Genomic DNA, 24798 nt, shown 5'->3' on the forward strand with positions numbered 1-24798 from the left:
ATGGCCTGTTAACAGCATTAGTGATGGCCACAGTGGCCACATCAATATATATTTGGGACAGTGTCATGGGCACATCAATGATCAAGGACCCATGACATCAAGACATCTTGAGAGCTCAGCTAGGCTTGTGTGATCATTATGTGCTCCCTTGCAGCTCTCTGCCTGTCCTGAATCATGCATTGGCGAGGCACTAAGCTTGCATTTACTTAAACTAAGCACCATCTTTCAGATGTGACAAATTCCCCAGAGACAGTCAAAATGTTTGCACTGGACGGCGCGCTGCTTCACCGCAGCACTCTCCATAGTGTGCATTGAGGACTCGGCCTCATTGCAATGGAGATCACAGCTGTGATATGGCATCAATGTCAACTCCATTTGCCTCCAGGATGCCCGTAAGATATTCTATCCGAGAGTCCATGTCGCCTTGAATATCGGCCCATCGCTTTCCCTCAATGCGGAATGGAATCTGGACAACCTTTGCACCCCTGCCCCCACAGCACACAAACCATGAGTCCACAACCTGTCCGTTATGATTTGTGAATCACACAGCACACTGCCCCTTCTGTTCCTTCATGTGTAGTGGAATGCAGTTTGGCTTTCACTCGCACGCGCGCTGTCTGCATGTGCAGTTGGTTTCTGCGACTGTGATATGATAGCATGGCTCAGATACAAGGAAGTGTTAACAAGGCTGACCTGGCTTCGAGGAGCCTGTTGCGCAGAACGGTGTGCCCCAAGTTTTGGTGGGGGGCCAGCGCAGCAAAGTGCGAAGGGCCGTCCACTTCAAGGGCCATCGGTGGCTGCCCTGGCACCTCAATGAGAATATCCACTGTTGCGGGCCCAAAGCTGGGGTGACTAATGCGGCCCTCAACAGTGTGAGGCACCCCGAGCTCGGACAGCGTCTCAGAGACGTCCTTCTGAAGCCTGCAGCCCAGACACAGAGCAAGTCACCTCCAGAAATAGGAAAGGATCCTGCTTGTGATCTCTATTTTATAGGATTTCATATAACCAAAGATAAATTATGCGGGAACCTTGTTGAGCCTGAATCAGCCCAAATTACAAGCAGAACAGTGACAAAGTTCAGTAAAGACTCCTCCCCTTGCCATGAGTACCGGTTTGTCTAGAAGAGAAACAAGGGTTGGCGGCAACTTATAACAATGTCAACAAACCTCGAGGTGGAGATGATTTGATCTCCATCTGCGAGCTGCTGCAGCGCTGGAGGGAGGCATGAAGGCATCTCCTGCCCGCCACTCTGCTCCATTGCTCTCACCATTAGGTCCGCCTGATGCACAGAAAAGTCTGTGTCAGGCCAGACACACCTCATTGCTGGTGAGAAAGGTGCAAGCATGAACCCTGACAGTCACAAGGAAGCACTGACAGCAACAGCCAGCCAGCCAGCCAGGCACTGGGCACCTGCGGGCATATCAAATGACCAAAAGGCACCATATATACACGTATAGTGGCAATCCGTGGCATGCAGTTTGCTGCCTTCCAACAGCCAACAATCAGGCAGTAAAAGAGCTGAAGAAAACCATGCAGATATTGTGGCCAGGTGAGATCTCAAAAAATCCAAAAGCGGCGATTAATTGATTAAAGAATCACAGACCTGCCGCAGCTGATTCGCCTCGGCCTTGGTAAATTTGTCAGCAGCGGCAGCGGCTGCGAGCTGGCCGGCAATATGCTCCAACTGCGCGCGCGTCAATTGGTCCAGCGCGGCAAGGCCCCACAGAATGTTGCAGGCCTCCTGGTGCGGCAGTGCTCTGCTGCCAGCAGAGCGCTGCTGCAGTTCGCCCAACACCTGCAGGCATGCACAGAAATGGTCATGTCACGCAGATTTTGGTGTCACTGGGCTTTGATGGCCTTTCTTTACCCTGTTACTTCACACATATCTCTTAACAGCTCTCCAGCAAGAGAGCTATTCATTGAGAGAAGTAAATTTTGAATTACTCACCGCGGGAGCAATAAAGCCCACGAACTTTGATAGCACGTCAGTACATCAGCTGCGTGCAGCACTGGACATGTGACATGAGAATTTAAAGAGCAGACTCTTCTGCCCCCCTCGCTCAGAAAGGGGCGCACCAGATCGACGGCAGCTTGAGGGAAGGGGTGTTGCAGGATGCCAGCCGCCAGGACAATGTTGGCCATGTTCTGCACCGAGAAGTTGCCGGGGTTGGTTACTAACTCCGCGCACGCCGCGTTTAATAATCCGCCGCCCAGTGGATTCACCCGCAGTCGCGCGCACGCCCACGCCATGTTGGCCAGGTGGCGTTCCCAGCCAGGCTCGGCAGATCCTAATTGCGCGAGCGCGAGCCGCGCAAACTCATCGGAGACATCGCGCAATATATTTTCTGGCAGCTCGTGCTGCAGCGTGGCGAGCGCCCAGAGGATGTTGCTCAGCTCCTGGCGGTGGAAGCGGCTGCGCTGCGGGAACGCCTGCACACAGACGCCGTAGATTTTGAATTTGAAGGTTGACAGAAACGCGGGATTTTGTGCACTCAGTTGGCGCTGCACGATGTAAATATTGACATGCCAAATACACTGCTAGTATATTATGACATGCCGGCAAGCTGACACAAGGCATTTGCAGCAGTGGAAGCTCCAACAAGCTTCTTCATGAACAAATCCCTCCATTTCACACTCCTTTTTGACATTGAGCACCAGTTTCAGGGCCCAGCGGGTCATAAAGTTCCAAGGCTGTTATTGAAGGAGAAGCTATCTCAGATCAGTCTATCATGCTTAATTCTGGGATGGAGTTTCGGTGCACACAGATAATCTCCCGTTTTCCATGCCCAAAACCTTGGCGAGGCAGCCGACAATCTGGCAAATTTTTGGGGACGCTAAAATAAAAAACACCGGTTCGCCTTCAAAATTTGCTCAGGCCTTCTCGAACCCCGAACGCCCACCTGCTTGATGAGGGCGTTCATGAAGCGTCCCTGCAGGGGGTCGTGGCCAAGTTTGGCCATGGCCCAGGCAGCGTTGCCAAAGTGCTGGGGCGTTGCCTGTGCCATTCGGCACATGAACGCCTCTGCAAAGCTGTCCAGCGCTTCAGGAGAGGCCTCGTGCTGCACCACCGCCAGGCTCCACAGCGTGTTGGCCAGGTGCTGCACGCTGAACCTGGCGCAAAAGAGCAAAATACAGGATTTTAGATGGTGGCTTCAGAGTGTTTGGAATCTAAGAACCTTCTCCATTTCGTCATTCAGAAATGCACATTCTCCTCTCTTATCCATCCTCTGTGCAAAGGGAAACCGGCTTTCGTCCGCTAAAGAAAGCTACTATCTCCAGAAAAGTGATGCTTCCTCACCTCATGGTGTTGATCGATTACATGCTTTTCCAGGCCCAGCCTACTTCAGTTTCGCTTGCATGCACAGCTCTGAGGACTGGCAGGAAACAATATACCTTGCAGGGAAGATGCAAAATGCACTGGTTATTGTGTTTATTGCAGAAACCACCCAACGCAGGAGATATGGGAACAAAGCTGCTTACTTGTCCAGGTTCTCGCGCGCATGTGCCAGGGCGCTGCGGAAGAGCTGTCCGCCCAGGGGACTCGTGCCCATCTTTGCGTACGCCCACAGCAGGTTTGACACACCCTGCAGCAAGACATCGAGTTTCACTGAGTGAAAGAAAAAAGTGTGCCTAGCTAGTTGGCCACGTTATAATCACAAATGTAGACTAATCATGGTGGCTCTTGAGGCCGTGCAGGGATGGATGCTCACTGAGAATCCAAACTGCAGAGGTATGGTGGACTTCAAGACAACCCCATTTTGGCATGCACTTTTTTTTGCACATGACCAGTCTGACTTGAACTCTGCATCAATTACATGGGGTCTCTAGATGTTCCTGTGCACTTTCCCGACCTTAGAGCAGCAGCCAGCCAGGTCCAGGCTCATTCTTGTCAAGACGGACTGAATTGCAACAGTTTTGGACAGAGATCATGCACAGCTCCTAGCAAGTGATCACAAGAAGCATTCTGCATCGCTCTGTCACCCAAGAAGACCTCCCAGCACCCAGCCCACACACAATGCCAAGAGCACAGTACTGCACCATTTTGTGAAAAAGTTTGTCCCAGGGTGTATATTTTTGTATTATTATTATTATTGTTATCATACGCTTTTCCTGCCAAGAGGCAAGGTGCGTCCTGCAGACAAGCTGCAATTATTTTTTATTAGGGTTCAGCAATTTTGTAGTGAAATGAAGGGGCGTACATGGGAGCTTGCGGATGGCATGCGCAGCAGAGCGGCCTCTGCAACTGCTGTGAGCAGCTCTGGGGGTGCGCTATGGTTGAGGATGGCCAGCCCATACGCCAGGTTGGCAATGTTCTGGAAACTGGCGTCCGGCAGCACCTTGGGAGCCACTGCAAACACCGCCTCCACCATGGCCGCCTGCACGCCATCCCAGAGTCAATAAATATCTTTATCCTCATTTAATACCATGAGTAGATTTTGTTGCCGTCTAAGCGGATCAGATTTGTGTCTTGGGTAATGAAGTGACGCAGACACTGGACTCACAAACTGCGTCAATTATAGCGTTGGTGCACGAAATGATCGCAGAACTGGAAAGCACCGGCGGAGTCACTTCAGGGTATTCCAGGGCTTCGGGGGTTCCCATATTTGAGGCTGGCTATGACCTGGATAGCGCTGAGGGGCTGGCCGGCGCGGACGCGGGAGAAGGCCCAGAGGATTCCGGAGACGTACTGCGGCTCCGGCAGCGGAAGCTCCCGCACGCGTGCGGTCACCCGAGCCGCCATGCCGTCCAGGAACGCCTCGGAGACCGGCACCTGGCCCACAATTCCATCGGTCAAATACAATCTCTGTGAGAGCCTTGCAAAAGCGCACCGCACGGAATACTTCTGGGAGCAAGGTTCATTAGACCAGTGCACATGGGTCCGCAAAGGAATAGCAATGCAAATCCATCAGGAAGCAGCAAAGAATGCTTGAATGCTTCATTCTGGGTGCGTTTTAATTCCTTTTCATGCAGGGATATTGTATTCTGCCGCACAACCAGCTTTGAAGAGGCCTCCAGCTCCAAATCATAGTTATGTTGAGATGCAAGGTCGCAGAATTGCAGCGCTTGTTTAAATGAATTGGCAAAAAGATGGGTGGCGTCCTGTTCTGCCGCACCTCAAGGCGGACGAGTGCCCAGAAGACCATCATGACAGCGGGCATCTTGAACGACGCGCGTTCCCTCTCTGCCAGCCTGATCAGGCGCTCCGCCAGCCCCTGACAGGCAACGCCTGCAAACAGACAACCATTCACTGAATACGTGCTTTGCATTGATGAGAGCTGTTCTAGGTACACTTGAACAAACATTTGCAAAAAGATCAGTTGCCCTGCAACTACCCCTCACGACTCCCTTCCTCGTCTTGCACGTCTTAGTGCAAAGTTGCTGCACTATAAACATCGGTTCTGTCAAAGCTATGACTTCTGTTGCGTGTGTGCATGTAAAAGTGGGGACATCATTTGAAAAGGGCGCACTTCACCATGAAGGGCAGGGAAGAGACTATTTGCATGGAATCTCGCCTGTGCCTAGTTTGTAATTTTCATTACTGCAAGAAATCTTAGTGTAGAGAGCAGAGCAATACCAGCCGTGGCTTCAGCGCTGAGATCTGGGTCGCCCACAGTTGAGCCCAGAGTGTGCAGAGCGGTGGAAATGTTGACCGGGTCAAAGTGTTCTGCGCCGTCGTCCACAATCCGCTCCAAATCTGCCACAAAGCTGCGCAGGATGTCTCGCTGCTTTGCTGCTGACGCTCCCTCACTGGCCAGCGCATCCTGGAAAAGCAACATTTCTCGTCATGCAAACTGCACCATGCTCTCTCACTGACATACTGCAAGCCATAAAAGCAGCAGTCCTCTAGATCAAGCTGTGAACCTTGTACAGACCAGTCGAGTACAAGAAAAACACAGTTCGCACCAGCTGAGAAATCTGTAGGCATCTCAACCTCTAAAGACACTGCACCGTCAGAAGAGGATAAGGGCAATTCAGAATAATCAAGGATGTCTTCAGTACCTGGGCGGCTGCAAATGCGTCGCGCATGTGGCCGTTGCTCTCCAGGCAGAGCTTGACTCGCTCCCGGTGAGTCAGCCGGTACGGCCTGCGCCCTGGAGGCCCCCGCCTCTGCTCCCTATTTGTTTCTTCCCTGCCCCACCCCACCGCATCACCCCCCTGACCAACCCCTGGCGGCCCATTCCCCCACCCATTGCGGGTGTCACTCCTTTCTTCCCTGCTGACTGTGCGCCTGCTCACCTCCACTGCCTCGCCCCTCTGATCCACCCCAGCCATCCCCCCACCCTGACTGCTCCACCCCTGGCTGGCACTTCTTTGGAGCCCTGCGCCACTCACTGCAGCCCCGCTCTCAAAGCAGTCCCAATCCAGGCTGTCATGTTGCACACTGCTGCCAGGTGATGCCTGCCGCTGCCTTGGACCTGATTCCTGACTTCGTGAGTCACCGCCCATCTGTCTGCCGTTGCCTGTAGCAGCATGCCTGTCGCTTGACACCTGCCCCCACGAGCCGCCGCTCACCCTTTCCTCAGCCTGTCTTCTGCGGTTGCCTCTGTCGGCATCCCTGTCGCTCATCACCTGACCCCAGGATGCCCCGCTTGGGCTGGACTGTGTCTGTCTGCTGTGACTGGCCGAAGCCGTGCTGCTGGCACCATCACTGCTGCTCTGTCGCTGCCTCCCAGCAGAGGAAGGGGCCGCACTTTGCCTGCGCGGTTGCCCTGTGGCCACAGGTGGCGTCCTATGTGCAGCGTCTGCCCCATTATGCATAGCATCCGCCGCGCGTCTGCTCTGTGCTGGCTGACTTGCACCCGAGCCTGGGGCATCTGCTGGTGTCGGCTCACCTAGCAGCGCTGTCATGTCGGCTAGGAGTGTGTCGCTCATGGAAGCAAACTGCTGCCCTGCGGGCGCAGCTTTCTCTCTGGCAGCTGCGGGCGCCGCCCTTTGTTCCATGCCAGTAGGCGGGGACCGCTCGCTTGCTGTTTGCTGCACGGCTGGCATCCTGGCTTCGGTGTCATTTCTCTTCGGCTCCCTCGGCTGCACCGTGTCTGGTTTCCTCGAGGCTCTCCTGGCAGCAGCGCGGTCTGCATAGCTGCTGGCAGAATTACTGACCGGTTGTGCAGAGGCAGCCAGCTGCCTTTGGGCTGCGCTAGCGGCGTGGGCAAGCCTGGAAGGCGGGATCTCTATGCTACCAAGAAAGGATGCGCCGCAGCGCCTGAGTCCCAGGAAGCCGCGCTGTGCGGCCCTCAAGCCAGCCCCTGCCATGCCCTGATGGCTGCTATGCATTCTGCCTGGAGCCATCCTCGCCCTGTGATGCGGCCCTGAGAAGAGAAAGTAGGCTTAGCAGCGACTCACAACTTGTTTATTTATCCTGGATCCCTTCAGAGTGGGCCTCGTTTTGGAACAACTGCCCCTGTGCATATATCATGTGTGTACGTTGATACAAAATCCAATAGAGTGACTTCAAAGCTTTTTTGGCTCGTCGTAGGAGGTGTACTAGCAAAATTCAGTCTCCAAACACAAGAGAGACGGCCCCAGATAGGCGATTACACACCTTGTCAAGCAGATCATGTGGGCAAAGCGTGCGAAGAGTCGATTAGACTGAGTGGCATGCAGCACACATGTTTTCAGTCGGGAAATTCGCAATCGAACAGTCTCGGAAGTTGGGATGGGCATGGGGGCTCTGTAGGGCTTCCCAGCGACCCTTCTAGCTAGCTGTAGCACGATATTACCCTTGCAAACCCCATCTGACTCAGCCCGCTTCTTGCTGCCCTTCGAGGACCTCTTCAAGATAGCGATCTCTCCATAATAACTGTCATCTATTTATATACAGTATATCCAGAGCTCTTGATCTACACCGGGTGTCCCAGGAGAGACCCCCGCCGAGCCCGTGAACGGCTACATGATCACGGCGAACCTGCTTGTCGCCAGATGCCGAGGGACCATTCGGAGCTCCAGCACCAATCACAGCAAACCAATGGTAAGACATTATCAGGAATACCATTATCCGATAACGAATACCAGAGGATGTGACCAGGCTCTTTCCATATTTTCGACATGCCCATGTTCTGGAAGGGTTGACTACCCTCCCTTTCTCGCTTTGAACGCGGGTCACATAGATGTCCAATAATATTGGAGAATCCAGGTTGATGATATCTCATATTGCTTATTTCCCTGTCCACCGTGCACTTTCCGGAAGCGGGTCGGTGACAAGGAAGCCCAGGATTCCCACCTGTGTCTGAGTCATTCTTTTCATCTTAACCGCTATGTCCTTAGTACACGATCTCTTCTCATAGACGTTTAGACCGATCGCGTTTAGGATGGGACGAGTCAACATGCAACGCATCAGAACCCTGGTGGGGGACCCCTAGTGAAGCCATTGATGGCCAGGCATTTGTTGTGGTCTCCAGGTTACGGGCTCGAGAAGCAGGCATCTACATCGTTCCTGACTGAGGCACAACGCTTAGCATTGGACACCGCCTTGGCCAACAAGCAATCTGCGCTTCCAGCTGTAGGTCAGAGGAAGAGTCCACCATGCCATAAACCTGCACACCCATGCCAAGATGCCTTGCATGCAGCTAGCATCATTCCCGAAATGACTACGCATGAGCACGCAGGCAAACCGCAGTATGCTTGCCGTGTTTGCAATCTGCATTCCTGATAAGCTACACACCAGCAAGAGCAGGGGTTGCTGGAAACATAGTGCATGATGTGTGGTTATCTCCACCAGCTGGCATCTGACCCTCTCACTGGGCCATGAGCTCTTTATGCATTGCAAATTTCTAACATCAAACAAGTGTAACACGTGGATATCTTGTGCAGCTGTTCCGAAATCGAACGGGCGCCTCGCTCGCTCTGGGAGCACGACACCACGAGAGAACGGCCGCACAAGTTTTGACGCCCACCACCGCAGCAGGCAAGCAGTAGTAAATCTGCAAGACACTACAATCGCCTCCAGTTGGTCAGCAGAAATTTACATAGAAATCTACAGCAGAAATTTTTGTAGGGGCATTGGCATGCCCTACCCCTGGTTTAAAAGAGCCCATCTGTACAGCACAAGAATCAACAGATTGTCTAAGAGTGGTCGCTGGGCCTGCAGCTTTAACACTTCCAGGTTGCTTGCAAGCCTCTATCTATTAGAATAACTCCCGATGACCTGCACATGCATGCAAGGCCACGGCAGTTGGCAATGGCAAAACTGTGCGGAGGACCTATTTGCCTTGCGCTTTCCAAAAGAAGGGCTGCAGGCAGCAGTGTGTGACATTCGCTGTCTGCAACGCAGGGGCCGCGGCGTGAAGGCGGCTGGGAGAGTGAAGAAGGGTGGGGCGGGGGGTAAATTCACATGGGGAGGGCTAATGTCACCGGGGCTCGACCGCGCGCCGTCGCCTGTGCTAGACCGCAATGACCCCAACTACGAGTCAGGCGAGCCTCGGAAAGCAGATTTGAATTTTGAACATTAAATTTCGACCATCCTGATCATTAAAATATGGAGTGCAACATCTGAATCTAGAAAATGCTAATGTCCTGATCTTGAAACACTGCAGTGCAAGTCTAAATCAAGAGTAATTGAGTGTCCTGTCCTTCAAAATTTGCATACAGGGTGTGATGGCCTCTTTGATCCAATATCACCACTAGTTGTCCACGTGGCAGGACAATCTAGTGCATGTGGCCAATGACCTGGAAGATGTATGAGAAAGGGGATGTGTTAGATAGGGTACTCACGGGTGCGGGCACCGGAGACATCTGCTATGTCTTGTCGGCTGGCAGAGATGTGAGTTTTCTCTCTGTCTCAAGGTGACGACGGAGAAATGGAGCAGCACATGACCAGCGTGCAGAGCCAGCAGGTGAAACAGTACAAGCAGTCGGTGAGCAGTCCCTCCACGCACTCACCTGCTGGGCTGTAGAAGTTTTTGACAGTTTGTTTGCGGCGGCACTTTGGCATTATTTGGGATTCTGAGATGGACATTCCTGGAATCATGCTGTGAAGACAGTCGCGTTTGGGCCTGCAATGTTTGCAGCAGTCCAGAAAGGTCTTCGGAAAGGATCGTCAGTGTCACTCAGTCTTTGGTTTAGGTTTAATTTCAGTTGAAGCCCACCTGATCTGAAGGTTGTGTGATGCTTGGTGATCTGACCAAAAGCGTCCTGGGATCTTCTTACCAACCCGAGTCTCCTGCATGCGGTGCCATTATGGCACTGAAGTTGAAGGGATTTGTGTCTCCCAGGTGGAAGCCCTGATAGATGAGTATTTCAACAGCGGGGACCTGCAGGAAGCTAGCACCCGGCTGCAGGTGGGCACTGCAGTTTAGATATGCCCTAAAATTAAAAAATCCTTTTAAAACAGAATTGCGGACTTGTTACTCTGCATTGTCCCGGCGGGAAGGGGGTGGTATTAATACCGAGCACATGATGTGTCCACGGTTGAGTGGGTCTTGCTTGGATTTGGCGAGTCCAGCAAGGGGTGGCATTGAGGCTGCCTTTATCTGCAGCCTGTCTGCAGGACGTACCTTGCCTTCTGGCAGGTACAGTGTGCAAAATGAGAAAAGATTCTGCATGCTTGCTTTTGCTGTTCTGCACTTGATGTACAGGCATGTGCCTGCCCCCAGTATGACAATGATGCAGCTTGATGTACTTTGTGGAATGGACTGGCACACTGGCTGTTGTACAAGGCTAGCGTGCCAAGACCTTTCCTCAAAAATGTCTTTTCAAAACAGAATACTGGACTCAGTGCTCTGTATCGCCCCGGCCGGCGGTGTGCGGGGATTAGGTTTACTGGTGGTTTTTGCATATTTCCGATTTGAAATCACATTCCGTAAATCTGTGGCAGGAGCTGGACGAGCCGGAGTACAACCACTTCTTTGTGAAGAAGGTGGTGACGCGCGCGCTTGACAAGCACAACCACGAGCGCGAAATGGCATCCATCCTCCTCTCAGCACTCCTGGGCGAGGTAAAACTTCTCCTCCCCCTCAAGACACAGTTGCATGGTTTGGGAAGCCTATGTACAGGCAAGCACCGCACGCATCACGCATTCTTGTTTGTACTGCTTGCATCTTCAGCGGAGGGACCGGCTTGTGCTAGAGAACTTGCACGATGTTTTAGCTGCCCGGCATGCATGGTCTCAGCAAAATTTTGTCACAATTCATGCTCTTCCTGCTTTAGTTCCTCGTTCCTCGTTCAGTGACAAGGTGATAAGTGCGCACTCTGCCGCTTGTGTACATTCTTTGGATGCCGACAAAGCTTTGCTCCGCGCGTGCGCGCACCGGATAGGCCTCTTCACTTTCAAGCATCCTCTCGACGCTCACAAAGCGTAGGCGCAGGGGATAAGCCTGGAGTGTTCATGTCTCACCAGGATAACAAGCTGATTTGATTTGTACTGTGCAGGTGATAAGCGCGGCACAGATGGCGAAGGGCTTCAGGCGGCTGCTGGACGCGGCGGCCGACCTGCGCCTGGACGTTCCCGAGGCCCCACACCAGATCGCGGCCTTCATCGCGCGCGCTGTAGCGGATAACGTGCTGCCGCCCGCCTTTGTTGAAGACATTCCAGCAGGTGCAATTTGTTCCTCCATATTGTTCACATTCCCAACTCTGATCCTGTGGGATCCGCACAAGAAAATGAAGGAGAAGAGAGAAAAGGGGGGGGGGGGGGGGGGGGGGGGAACCTTCCGCGCGCCATGGCCGATGACGTGCTCCTGCCCGCCTTTGTCGAAAACAACCGGGCAGGTGCAGTAAAGGGCATCAGGAATTCTGCTCTTCTCAACACAATTCCTATGTTGCAAATTGCGCAACGATGCTTTGGATTTAGTCGCAGCAGAACTCCAGACTGAGCAGAAAATAAGTGTGTTTCTATCAAAGTTGGGCGAAGTGCACGTGAGGGTCTTGTAGGGTTGAAACGTGCAGGGATTCTTCTTCTGGCATGACCATGCCAACAATCTACACCCGGTTGAGCAGCTTCCATGGTTGATGACGCATTTCAGCATGAGGTGGTGAGCATAGGACCTGGACCTGCGCATGGAAGGCAAGAATTCTTGGGTGCCCTCTGACAATACAAATGATGTGGTCGCAGATGAGCTGGACGATGTGGGAGTGGTGAAGGTGCGATCTGGTGAGCTGCTGCGCGAGCCTGGGGCGGGCGAGCGCCTTGCCAACATCTGGGGCTCCGGTGCCGGACTCGTCCTTGAAGAGACCCACGCCGCGATGGGCCGCCTGCTCAAGGTATGCGCCAAGTCCTCTTTGCATTCAGGGTCTTAGCTGTATTGTTATTATTATTACACGCTTTTCCTGCCAGAATCAAGGTGCGTCTGCAGACAAGCTGCAGTAAAGGCTGCCAAATCCCTACCCCTCGATGAACTCGCCAGATCCAAGCAAGACCCAATCAACCGTGGGCACGATGCTCAGTACTTATACCGCCCCCCGGCTGTATGGCCCCCAATTAATAGCATGGAACCCTTGACATAAAAGCTTTTGGAAAGTGAAGCTGGTGCTGGGCGTGTGCAAGAGACCCACGCCGCCACAGGCCGCCTGCTCATCTTTCCCGGTTCTCTCACTCGAGGTGTAGGAGTAAGCAGCCAGAAAGCATCCAAAGCTTATGAGGTGGCTGTGTGACTTGCAAGGTTCGACTGTTGAGCTTGACAGTCGCATCGATGCAATGGCTGTATTGTTAATTCAGTAATTATGCATCTCAATGGACCGCTGTTTATCTTTCTGCTGCCCTCTGGTACCCGCATGCTTCCTCCCCATTCAGGAGCCGCCTGCATTTCGTCATCAAGCAAGTCAAGCCTGCTGCAAGATGTTTCATGCATTTCCAGGTTTCCTCGATGTTAATCATGCAGGGTAGCGACGAGTGAAAGCTGCCTTTACTTGCTGCCTAACATGTAATAGTCTGTGTCACAGGAGTATGTGCGGTCGGGGGACTCGGCAGAAGTTGAGAAGGGGCTGCGGGCGCTGGCGGTGCCATTCTTCCACCACGAGTTTGTGCGCCAGGCGGTAGTCATCGCACTCCACAACACGCCAAAACAGGACTCCATTCTGCAGCTGCTCGGCGGCTTCGCGGAGTCCGGATTTCTGTCCACCACGCAGCTCGTCAGGGTGCGTCCTGTTTCAGGAGATCAGGATGCGCCTGTTCTGTCTTGATTGCGTGAGGCTTGCCTGTCCCGGGAGTTCAGGGATCGGGATTGAGTGGTGTTCGGGTTTCAGGCGCACATCTCTTCGCAGGATTGGGAGATGAAGTGATTGTTTGAAACACCAGGGGTTTCAGAGGGTGGCGGACAACCTGGAGCGTGACGTGGCGAGCACGCGCGAAAAGTTCGAGGCAATAGTGGCGGCCGGGTGTGCGGGCGGCTGGCTGGAGCGCGGCTTTGAGGAGGGCTACTTGGGCGCGCACGGCCGCACCAACGGCACCGCGCCCACGCCCGAGGCCAAGGTGGGGCTCGTTGGCCTTCTTCATGCCCCTTTCTGCACTGGTTCTTGGTCTAGAACCTGAGGGTGTGAAGGGTCAATCATTAGGGCTGAACAGGCACGTGGTGCTACATGGGCGCACACGGCTGCGCCAACGGCACCGCGCCCACGCCCGAGGCCAAGGCGGGGCTCGTCGGCCTTCTTTATGCCCCTTTCTGCACTGGTTCAGGGTCTAGGACATGAGAGTATGGAGGTCATTAAGCAGGGCTGTAGGGGATGCGCAGTGCCTCACGAGCGCGCCGGGCTGCGCCTCCGACAGCCTGCCCAAGGCGGGACCTAGAACTTCTTGTTGAGTTGTCAGGGTTTCTTTATATTAGGGTTTAGGGAGGTTAGGGTGAGATCCAGCAGTCTACAGGTGCGGCACAAAACCAACCCTAGATCAAGCCTGTGTGGGGGCCCCTACCGGCATGTTGCGCCTGTGTTGCGGAAAACGAGGTGGTTACATGTGTCATGGCTTGTGACCGCTTGTCTTCCCGTCACATGCGGAGCATGGTGATGCCTGAATCCGGAGCTACTTAATTCATGTTCAGGATGAACATTGCGCGAGTGAAATGCGCAGCATGGTGCGGTCCTTGACCTCACATCTCTATGTTAGCTTTGATGTGGGCTGCTGTTGCGCACAGGCGTTCAAGCAGGGCGTGATTGGGATCGCGCGCGAGTACTTCCTGTCAGCCGACACCGAGGAGGTCGCCACCGCTCTCAGCGAGCTGGCCAAGCCCGAGATGCACCACATCTTTGTCAAGCAGGTGCGTGCCCAATGCTCCGTTTCTTTTCTTTTTCGCCTAGCGGTCACTCAGATACCATTGCCCCAATGCGACAGCTTTCGGGGGACTGCCAGGTTGTTGCATGGTGGGTCAGCCTTTTTAGGTTTGTTTGGTCAATATCTCTAACATTTGCAGGAGAATCCGTTGGTAAACCCTAATGCCTGCATATTTCGTTTTGAAAATCTTAGGTTGGAATGGATTCGAATTGCTGTCAAGGACTTCCTGCTGTGTCTGCGGAGGCGATCCTGCTGGTGCTGGCCCTGAGTGATGGCACCCTTACTCTCCTGCTTAGAAAGATGTTTACACTGTCCCAACCCAGGGTGAACAACTAATATATTCCAAGCTGATCTCCCTGCGCAGGCGATTCTGCTGGCGCTGGACAGGCGTGACCGCGAGCGAGAGATGGTGAGCGTGCTGCTGGCAGCGCTCAACCCCAAGACTGTCTCCGAGGACAGCATCGCTCAGGGCTTCACCGACCTCATGCTCGCATGCGAGGTGCGCCTACAGAATGCGTTAAATATCAGGGTGCGCTAGGTCGGGGTTGGTCTTGCACTTAGCAGTAAGTGCTTTCGGCTCGACCCCAAGAGCCTCTCCGCGGCATGCATTGTGCATGGGTCGCTGACCTCATGCTCGCCTGCGAGGTGAATCCCACAAGTGGTCCTTGTTCAAATGTCAGCTTGCAATGCATCAAGGTTGTCAGTGCAGGAAGAGCAGGCAGTGCATGAAAAGGCTGTCAGTGCGCATGGTTCATGAAAAGCAGGCTGCCTCGTTACTAGCTTCTTTGATTGTTAGGGTGGACTGTGCATGTGCATGACTCTGCTGTCATCGCAGAAGTTGTTCTGTGATCGTTGTCTCCCTTCTTGAAGAATGTGTTTATGTGCTGCTGGACCCTCGGAAAGGCCCCTGTGTCTCTCCCCGAAACTTTTAAAAGGCATGAAGGCTAATTTTTAGGCAATTTGGTGTCTGCATGTCTGGCAGGACTTGGAACTGGATCTGCCGGACGCAACGCACTACATAGCGCTTTTCCTGGGCCGCGCAATCGTCGACGAGGTTATATATTTTTTATTTATTTTTTGTTTATCTCATTCAGGGTTTAGGGTTTGGGTGCTTAAACCAGTCATGCACAGGATTCCGCTAATTCTGTACCCTGTGCTGCTGCTACGTATTCAATAATGGACTGTTGTGTGTAAACTGGAGGAGCTCCCTCAAAAGCCAGAATTGCAAGACATGCAAAGTGACCTGCGGAACGTGTGTTCCTCGGGATCTTAAAGCCTGACGTGACCTCTAGCGTGGCTATTTATCACACAACACGCGAGTCAGGGATGCTTGAAGCCATGGCCATAATTTAAGTTTGTGATGTCACAGGTGCTGCCGCCCGCTTTCCTGACTACCGTGCTGGCGCGTATGAACGATGACTCCCTGGGAGTCCACATTGTGCGCAGCGCAGGTGCTTTCTTCCGCCCTCTGCATTTTTACAGAAACAGGGTTCAGATACTGTAGTACTCATTCTGAAACCCACAATCAATAAATAATGCTCTCGACAAACCCAATCCCATGGACATGATCCCTGGGAGATTTGGACAAACATGTTTGTTTATGGCCAGGCAACATGCTGGGGGCCAGGCACGCCGCGGAACGGCTGCAGCGCTGCTGGGCGACACCCTTCGCATTCTCAATCGACCACCTGCGCCACAGCTTCCAGGCAAGTCATCCTTTTCAAAGTTGCCCCTTCATTTTTTTTTCAGGAATTTAATATTTTCCGTAGTGTTGTTTCAGGATGTGTTCTCTTTGAATATCTGTGGGCCGTGTGGCATCTGCATACGTGCTTGACCCACCCTTTGTGCCTTGCCATGTCACCAAGAGGGATCCAGATTCGATGCACTTGCCAGTCATTGCCCAGCTCTCATGCTGGAACGAGATGAAAAACAATGAAGCAACTGTGTAATTTCAACCCCTACTTGCCAGAAAGCACTCATCCTGCAGGCTTATAAGGATCCCGGGCGTGACTCGCCAATACCGTCATATCAGGGGCTAGCTTCAACGTGCATTCAAATCCCTCAACCTCCTGACTGCGACTTTCAAAAGCCAGGTTGTCTAGGTGACCTTCTGGTCAGGCAAGTTTTTCTCTGCCTTCTTCTTCAGGCTTCAAAATGCACAGCTTGAATACAGTTTTGAACCGTTCACACCTGTGCAGGCGCTGCTGAAGGAGTATGTAGTAAGCGGTGTCTACGCGGAAGCTGCCGGCTGCCTGCGCGCGCTGGACGCGCCGCACTACCACCACGAGTTTGTCAAGCGCGCTCTCCTGGCAGCATTCGAGGCGCCCGAGCAAGCGCCCGCGCTGATGAGCCTGCTCGCCACGCTGACCGAGACCGGCCAGGTGTCACAGGTGGGCATTCCTCCTTGTCGTTCTCAATTTGTGCGGCACATCAACACACTGTCAAACCTTCGTTGTATACTGAGTGTCCATGTGATTGATTATGTGATTGATTATGTTGATTGCTTTCCTGGCACCTGCGAGGAGGAGAAAGGTACAAGCACAGGCGTCTTCGCTGTTGTTGCTTGCCTACTTCACAGGAACTCGCTAGTGTCTCATGGTCAACGCAGCTTCTGTTCATGATAGTGACTACAAAATATGTCTGCAGCAAGATTGTCTCTTGAGTGCCTTTTTACTTACGCGCAAGATAACGACCTTGAGGCAGATGCCAGTAGGGGCATTTCAGCTGCCGAAACTGGAGCTGAAACTGCAGGTTATTTGCGTGCTCAAATAATGACTAGTGTGAGGGGCTCTGCTTTCTCATACTTTGGTCTCACATCGATGCAGCAAGCTCTTGAAATTTAGCAGCTGCAGTCTTGGCGATCTGTTCATAGCCCTGCATAAGGTATTTTTTGTTTGTCATCTGAGGCAGGGATTTGGCAGCCTTTACATGCAGCTTGTCTGCAGACGCACCTTGCCTTCGGTATGAAAAGCGTGTAATAATAATTATAATAATAATAATATTCTGAGTCAATTGCTGTGTTTGCGCGCAGACGCAGGTGGACACAGGGTTCCAGCGCGTGGAGGGCGATTTGGACGACATCGATTTGGACTACCCAAATGCCAAAAAGCTGTTTGCTGACTACAAGGCGCAGGCAACCGAGTCTGGCTGGCTCTCGCCCGCAGCTGCCTAGAGGGTGTCAGGGTATTAAGGGGTGCAAGATTGAACAGCAGGGTCAACCCTGTCATAACCCTAATCACACCCCTCAAACTTGTATGGCAGAGATAGCTCCGAAACTTCCTCCCAGGCGACGCCAGGCGACTTTTGCTTGTCTGAGACTGGAGCTTGTGAGGTGTGTGTTCTGATGTGCCAAAAAAAGGAAGGTGACTCTGGATCAAATGTAAGACAGCAGGCTTCGACGGCTGACAGCCTGTCAGTGACAGCATAGGACTGTCGTACTCGCCAAGTATTTGGGCGAGCATGTGACAGCTGCACGTGCCTTTGTGCCGGGGTTTTGCATGTGTCATTATGGCATCAGCCGTGTTTGGCACACCCTGTTTGTGTGCACGTGCATGGAGCTTGCTGCACAGCTGCAAAGGGTGTGTGAGTGGTGTACAACACATGCATAATTGCGGCATGCTATACCAACACAGAGTGTTGCAGCGACTGTGTACTCTATGAGTGTGAGTGTTTGACTTTTCTTGTAATCAAGTGCAGCAGTCCTGGTTGGTCTGAACCGGTCTGTGCCCTTTACGGGTGTAGTTCGATGAGCCACCCAAGTTCAGTTTTAATTCACAATCCTGCTTCTGCCAGATGAATGATCCTGTAGAACTTGTGCGCATGTTGCATAGTTCCTGGATCCAGGATCCAAGCATCTCATTCCCGAACCCCCTTGATATTGGAGTTCAATTTATAGCTCCGCTACTTAGATCCTATAAAAGCGCTACCTCCAGCTTTCTGGCGGCGGCAGCGGTACCTTGAAAATAGATAGACGCAGCAAACCAATATTGTGACACATTGTTTTGTTGTTCATCTGTTTGTGTGGAGAAGGGCACTACTTTCTATAGCAGCGGTAGTGTCACTCGTAGAAACATGCAAGTCTATTAACGTGTTCCCGCCACTTGGGCACATCATGGCTTCAATAGGTTCTAGACAGCTAGGGCACGTTGGTGCCGGTGGTTTGTTTGCAGATTCAGAGTTGGCATACATTTGCATGACATGCAAAAAAACAAGCAACCACACGTAATGACATGTTGTACCGCACGTGGCAGGCTATAGAGCACCCTGAGCCTACAAGATGACATAGATGCAGAGCAGTGGGTGTGTTCAGGATCTGGCAGGCAAGGAGCACAAGCTCGCCGTCAAGGCAGGCTTGGACATGTGCATGTGAATTAATCTAACAACAATTACTTCATTAGCATCCCTACTGCTATCCCTGTAGCCTTACAAGTGAGCCGGACAGACCTCCCATTAGTGACCGCTCTACCCCAGCTTTGAACTCTGTTGCCACAAGCGGCTGGGCCGGCGTTACCTCCCAGACACACTCACTGCATCTAGGCCCCTGGACCTGCTCGGCATATATGCAACATGAAGCTGGCCCAGCAATGCAAGGGTGCAATGGCATGTGTTCAATAAGCATCTGCGTGGTATGTTGCTGTTGCATGAACAGCGTCCAAGAGCTGCATTGCCAAAAGGCGCAGCGCCTGGCATGGCATGGCACTGTCAGACCAGTCAGAAGCTGCTGATCACGCCAACCCCAGCCATGGGTGGCTGAGTGCGCCAGCAGCCGATGGCCGCTGCCCAGGGTCATGCGCTGTGAGCTGCTGATACAGGTCGTGTGCCTGGTCATCCAGGACCACCCCAGATTCCCTCATCACGATGCCACGCTGAAAACGTCAGCCGCCTTGGTGTACGGCTTGCCGACAATGCTGTTGAAGTGCAAGGTCACCAGGCCATGTAGCACATCTCACCAGGCAGCGCAGGCGGGAGAGGCTGGTTGGCGTGCGTGGCAGGCCCAGCGGCATCCTTACTCGCCATTTGCCACCACCTGTCAGTTCAGGCAAGCTGAGCGGCTTGTGACTCCATTTTACAGTGGGTGCTCGTTATTATAATTCTCTTTACTGAATGTTCTGTCAACATCTTCCAGGTGAGTGAAAATGCTTATGCCTAGAGCTATTAGCGGGATACTTAGCCTGAAGACTTCTCTGTCTGTGCGTTGTGCGTGAGGATTTGAATCCCTGATAAACCAACCTCCTGAAAAAGAAACACTTGTGAAAATGAATACAGGCGAGTGGAATTGGCACGACAGCGCGCCGAAACAGAAGCACGACCCAGAAGCTGGTGGCCACACGGTGGACCCCTACAATCCCATGAGCCTCTTCCGGCAGTACATGCGCTACCGGCCGGCCATCACCTCAGCGGTGAGTCACCCAAAGCCTAGAAGCAAAGGGCAAATATGCAGGCAAGGCCAGCGCCAGACATTTATGGAAGGACGGCGTCGCTAGGGATCCGGTTAAACTGTGTGGCAGCCGCTCAGAAAAGAGATGTCCATAGTCAGCTGGGTAGCTACCGTGCTTGGTAGTGATCCAAAAAGCACACGAATCAATCGAAACTCTTCAAGAGGCCCATCGTAGGTTACAGACTGAGCAGTCTTAAATGGAGTCACCCTGGCTCACAGGATGTTGACTGGACATTGGCAGGGGCAGAGGCGGCTTCTATTAGCCTCCTGTATTTTGAGCTAATTTCCAGATTGAAGGTGGGCAGGAAAACCAGAAAATCCGTGTGAGTGCTAGAGCATCATTGACAAGCTCATTCATCATGCTTGCATCAGCGAAGTGGCGATGGTTTGAGAGGCGAGTAAATCAGTTGTAACGGGACGCTGCTGCTCATGAAGCAGTATCACATAAATATACTATAACGTAGGCCGTGCTTAAATTTCCCAGGCATCGGATCTTTGTCGCAGCATGAAGGTACTGCCTACTGGGCACTGGCAGAAAGCAGGGTTCCCTCCTCCCCCATAATGCAACAATCAAAGTGAACAACAACAACAGTGGTGTGTGCTGTGATTCGAAGGTGGGAAAGGCTGAGTCATCCTGGCTGACTGGGTGTTGACTGGACAGGGGCAAATGGCAGGCGGGCAGAGGCGGGCTGCCCGAAGAGCCCGACAGGGCAGGGCATGGGCAGGTCACGGGCAACCAGGAACGAAACCCCTTCCAATTCCTGACGCAACGCCCGAGGGGCCCGCGGCGGCGGGGGGTCCGGCAGCCGGCGCGGCCGCGGCCGCGGCCTGCGCTGAGCTTTCCCTTTGTTTCACTGCGGGGGGGTGTAGTCCTGGAATGTGGCGGCCGGGGAGTCCGCGGCACCAGGGATCCCGGCGGCCGCGGCTGCGGCCGGCGCTGAGCGGTCCCTCCCTAATCTCTGGGGGTCCCTGATAGTGGCGGCCGGGGGATCTGCTCGCAAGATCACGTCCTACAGCTTTCAAGATGCAGGCATCATAGACTCCGATCACTGCAAAGCAGACCAAATCTGTCAGGAAGCAATTAAAGGGTTCCCTGCCTTTAAGGGACTCTTCGCTGAAACAATCCTGTCAGCTACAGCCGGACGCGCCCCTAAGCATTATTACATTATCCTGCCGCCCGGGAGAAGTGTTTGGATTGGGGGTGTAGTGCGCAGGCACCCGTCATCCTGCAAGTGGGATTCTCAAAAGCTCCTAGGCCCAGATATGGCGCAGAAATGCGCTCAGCAGAATGATACTTGTAATAACGAATTTTTTTTGTCATGGTTGGATGCACATGCATTAATTGAGAGATTTTGCAAGAAGATATCTAATCAAATTATAGAGCACTCAATGACAAACCTAATCTTTTTCTCCCTCATTAAATTTAATGTGGCAACGGTGATGCTTGCAAGGATGCGCCACTGCAGGATACAGAAATTGTAGAGGATTTCATTGTCTGCATAGTCTGCATAGGAAAAGGAAAGAAGATTACACTTCGCTCCAGTAATTGGCTGATACATGTACCCTCTAATCGAGCAATTCCCTGTCCATCAGCTGCATAGAAAAGCACTCTGGCTCCGCCTCAACTCTACAGGTGCCCGTTCCTTGCACTGCCTGCCAACGCGTGGCAGCTCCGACACATACTCAAGGTGAAGATGACAGGCTATAGGTGTTCACAGCTACTGTAATCGATCTGTAACCAACACCATGTGCTGAGGACTGATGGAGTCAGCTATGACACCGTGAGCTGGCTGCCTTGCAGCAGATTTGTGCAACTTGACCTGCACAGCTGAAAAGGAGACACCCCAATCTCTTGCAATGTACCTCCTCACACTTGCAGATCACTGTACAGCCGCAGCAAAGGCCTGCCGTGTGGCCTCATCCGCTGCGCCTGCAACCACCACCTGCTGCCGCGCACCCATATGGCAGATGACTGCCTCTGAAAAATCATCACTAAACAGCACATTGTACAGGTGCTCATCCTGCATTCTGGGGTTGGCACTCCCTGGACTGCGGAAGTCGACCACCGCATGTAGCTTGACACCACCAATCTCCAGAAGCGGCTGATACTTTTGCGGATCCAGAAACCGGTTGAGGTGCTTGGTCATGTCCTTGCCGTCGCGAGTTGCCTCCAGCACAATGCATTCTGGCTCGGAGATGTACAGATCGGCAAAACCCCGGCCGCCAAGCGTCTGCATGCAGCACTGAGGCTCAGGCTTGTACAAGCATGCACACAGCTAGTCAAACAAGTCAGCCACCAGAAAGCAGTGACGCACCCGCCCAACATCTGGAGACACCACCCGTCCAGGGGGAAGAACGTCCAGGATGACCCTGTAGAGCTCCATCTGCCAGCAACGCTCCAGGCGTTTGTCATCGCTGCCCAGGCTCTCAGTCTTTCGGAGGATGACAGGGTCCATGCGTTCCACTGCGCGGGTGATCCACTCCACCATGGTCCACTGGCCAGATGTTGTACATGTGCCCGAGTAGTGGCGGTGCATAAAAGATGCACGATGCAGCGGGCTGGTGAACATCAGCCTGCATGCCAGACATGTGCCGACCTGAGTGTATGGCAGCCTTACCCACTCATGTCACAACCAGCACACTCCGTCCAAGGCTGCAATATTGATGATGCCATGACAACTGCCGTGCATGATTGCACATTGTTTCTGGCATGGTACCCCTACCTGTCAGCAGGGCTTTCTTCCAGTGTGACTTGACCGGCTCTGCAAAGCTTGTAGACAGCTGCTGCCTCTGCAGAGCCATCAGCAAAGCGTACTGGCAAAGGGTCCACCCAGAGCAGCTGCCGCAGCAACGCAACCGCCGCAGGGATCTTCTCGACATCTTCATACTTCATGATGGAGCGCACATGGAGCAGGCGGGAAAAGAAGCCCCTTGAAGTAAGTTTGTGCCTGCAGTGCAGCAGAGCTAAGCCCGTTCATGCAGCATCGTAGATGACTGGGTGAGACAGGCTTGCCATCCATATGGAAAATGCAACTACCAAGGAAAATGCACTGACCATGCATTGTGGTTGACAGCATTGGGCGCCTTCAGCTCATTGACCAGCTGCTCCTGTAGGTAATCCAGAGAGGCTGTCAACAGCCCAACCTGCACCACAACAATCATCTAGTATTTGTTTTTGTCCCTTCAGCTGTTGGGCAAGATAATGGCGCCAGATGTACACCAATTCCACATGCGCCTACCTGCCGTCCAGAGATGGACCCTACATGGTCCTTTATGAGATCGCCCAACTGGAGCTTAGTGTGGTCCAGATAGCTGACCCACAATTCAGCCCATTCTTCTTCTGACAGCTGCAAGCTAGCCCCGTGAAGAGATGGGAAGATGGTCACCACCATGTCTGGATACTCAAAGCTGACAGGGGTAGCGGCAGGAGAATCTGGCTCAGAAATGTCGGCTGCGCTGCGCTTGGTGCCATAGGCGGCAGCCATGACCACACGCGTGTCATGCCCAGCTGATGACCCGCGTTCTAGGCGTTTCAGCTGATTCCAGAAGTCAGTGCTGCCTGATCTCTGTTTCTGGTAGGCAATCTGCACCTCGTCCACACAGAGCAACACTGATTCGCCCCCTGCAAGCACATCAATGGTTGTGCAACCCCACCATGACATATGCTCCACACCATGCAGATATTGCTGGCAAATAAAGATGATACCACTGGAGTGCACTGCATGCAAAAGGAAAGGTGGTTGAAAGCCCCAAAGCGGAAGGTCCTTTCATGTTGAACGCCGCAGTGCCATGGTCATACCTTTGATGATGTCATCGAGGGTGCCACCCAGTTGAGCTCGGAGAACATCATTGAGCTGGAAGCCGGTCATCTCATCTGCAAGGTTAATGTAGACCACACGCAGATAAGGATCTTTCTTGCTCGCCCAGTTCATCAGGAGCTGCAGTGTCGATGTCTTGCCAGATTGCGGCGGGGCCTTGATCAGTAGATAGCCACGGTCCCCAACCAGCTGATACAGCTTTTCGCAGGTGGCAACACGTCTGGTTTGGTAGTTGCGGCCATGGAGCCCCTCCCGGCCGGAGCCATACTCCACAGGGAAGGAGCGCCGCACTGCCCAGGCAGGATGTCAGCCGTTAGTCGGTTAGCCATGATGGACTTGCAATAGCTGGAAGCAGCTGGCGTTTGGGAGCCATTTTGCGGTACAGAACGAAACCAAAGCAGACCGCAGTAGCGCGCAACCTGCATATTAAAGGCAGCAAGGCAGCAGCATTTCCTGCCAAGCTTGTAAAGCAGATGGAGACCAAGACACAGATAGCCTAGGTGCTGCAGGCCAAAGACAGGTTGTAAGCTCCCAGAGTGGAGCACAAACGTGGAAGCACAGAGTGGCAGCCACACAGATCGAGCCAGATGGCGACACGATTTGTGCTGCTCTGACCAGGGCTCTGACATTTGCAAGATGCCTCACTCAATTCTCAAGTATTGCTGTGGGCAGGACCTGACAACTCATTCAGCTAAATGGCTTTCCTGGTGCTTGACTAGCTTGACTGTAAACAGTGAGAAGCTACATTCTGTATAGGCTCCCACCTTTTGTGCCCTCGGCTGCTTCCCATATGACGTCTGCATCTCCAGGCAGCAGGCCGCATATGCTGCTCAGTCTGTCAGCGCTGCCGGCTGCTAGGATGGCTTTGGGTGTGCGGTACCCTTTCCCCTTTAGTATGTCAGCGTAGGGGACGGAGGCGTCGAGATCCTCCGACACAGCTTGCAGTATGTCCTCAAGCGTGTCCATTTGAATCTGCGAAACACCAACAGCATCCATCGGGCTGCTGCATAACACGACGAGAGTACCATGCAGGGTGTAGCCACCAGAGGCTTATATAACTAATTAGTCACCGCCAAACGGGTGCTTGCATGACAAAAACCAAATCTTGATAGGCCGTCCCTATAAAACGTGCTATTCAAACGTGGTGCGCTGGTTTCATCCCTGCAGATTCTCAAGGTGTGCATCTTTCTTAATCAGTGAGGGCCGTCTGGCACACTGAGTGCCGAAGGATCGACAGGAGGCTGCCTCGCCATAGTGAGGAGGTATAGCTCTAGCCTTGCTAGTTGTATGGGGCACGCAACTTCCTGCACCATTGCGGACCTTGTGTTCTGCTGGGAACAAGG

General features: G+C 53.1%; 6 protein-coding genes across 6 annotated transcripts; 3 read left to right on the forward strand and 3 right to left on the reverse strand.

The window, feature by feature from the left end:
* Positions 1 to 340: 340 nt before the first annotated feature.
* Positions 341 to 7254, reverse strand: COCSUDRAFT_60280 (hypothetical protein; the record flags this gene model as incomplete). The annotated part of the gene is made up of 12 exons (XM_005642797.1): positions 341 to 485; positions 694 to 921; positions 1167 to 1279; positions 1604 to 1795; positions 2077 to 2430; positions 2901 to 3111; positions 3481 to 3584; positions 4200 to 4376; positions 4622 to 4771; positions 5115 to 5227; positions 5576 to 5762; positions 6001 to 7254. The coding sequence occupies 12 exons, from the start codon at positions 7252 to 7254 to the stop codon at positions 341 to 343; spliced, it is 3228 nt and encodes a 1075-aa protein (XP_005642854.1).
* Positions 7255 to 9178: 1924 nt separating this feature from the next.
* Positions 9179 to 9449, forward strand: COCSUDRAFT_60281 (hypothetical protein; the record flags this gene model as incomplete). The annotated part of the gene is made up of 2 exons (XM_005642798.1): positions 9179 to 9189; positions 9272 to 9449. The coding sequence occupies 2 exons, from the start codon at positions 9179 to 9181 to the stop codon at positions 9447 to 9449; spliced, it is 189 nt and encodes a 62-aa protein (XP_005642855.1).
* A 348-nt stretch (positions 9450 to 9797) lies between these two features.
* COCSUDRAFT_68289 (MA3-domain-containing protein) lies at positions 9798 to 17901 on the forward strand (the record flags this gene model as incomplete). The annotated part of the gene is made up of 14 exons (XM_005642799.1): positions 9798 to 9854; positions 10212 to 10277; positions 10814 to 10933; positions 11368 to 11533; positions 12050 to 12198; positions 12877 to 13071; positions 13232 to 13405; positions 14064 to 14186; positions 14565 to 14699; positions 15183 to 15254; positions 15570 to 15651; positions 15809 to 15906; positions 16399 to 16590; positions 17232 to 17901. The coding sequence occupies 14 exons, from the start codon at positions 9798 to 9800 to the stop codon at positions 17370 to 17372; spliced, it is 1770 nt and encodes a 589-aa protein (XP_005642856.1). The 3' UTR covers positions 17373 to 17901.
* Positions 17902 to 18924: 1023 nt separating this feature from the next.
* On the reverse strand, positions 18925 to 19203 carry COCSUDRAFT_60283 (hypothetical protein; the record flags this gene model as incomplete). The annotated part of the gene is made up of 2 exons (XM_005642800.1): positions 18925 to 19020; positions 19150 to 19203. 2 exons carry the CDS (start codon positions 19201 to 19203, stop codon positions 18925 to 18927), a joined length of 150 nt encoding a protein of 49 aa, XP_005642857.1.
* A 252-nt stretch (positions 19204 to 19455) lies between these two features.
* Positions 19456 to 20578, forward strand: COCSUDRAFT_60284 (hypothetical protein; the record flags this gene model as incomplete). Its single annotated transcript, XM_005642801.1, has 2 exons — positions 19456 to 19599; positions 20312 to 20578. The coding sequence occupies 2 exons, from the start codon at positions 19456 to 19458 to the stop codon at positions 20576 to 20578; spliced, it is 411 nt and encodes a 136-aa protein (XP_005642858.1).
* A 570-nt stretch (positions 20579 to 21148) lies between these two features.
* On the reverse strand, positions 21149 to 24451 carry COCSUDRAFT_68290 (hypothetical protein; the record flags this gene model as incomplete). The annotated part of the gene is made up of 7 exons (XM_005642802.1): positions 21149 to 21868; positions 21953 to 22211; positions 22361 to 22585; positions 22693 to 22781; positions 23024 to 23259; positions 23437 to 23745; positions 24220 to 24451. 7 exons carry the CDS (start codon positions 24449 to 24451, stop codon positions 21518 to 21520), a joined length of 1701 nt encoding a protein of 566 aa, XP_005642859.1. The 3' UTR covers positions 21149 to 21517.
* Between the last annotated feature and the right edge of the window lie 347 nt (positions 24452 to 24798).

This window comes from Coccomyxa subellipsoidea (genome assembly GCF_000258705.1).
Source record: "Coccomyxa subellipsoidea C-169, whole genome shotgun sequence".
Classification (NCBI taxonomy): domain Eukaryota; kingdom Viridiplantae; phylum Chlorophyta; class Trebouxiophyceae; family Coccomyxaceae; genus Coccomyxa; species Coccomyxa subellipsoidea.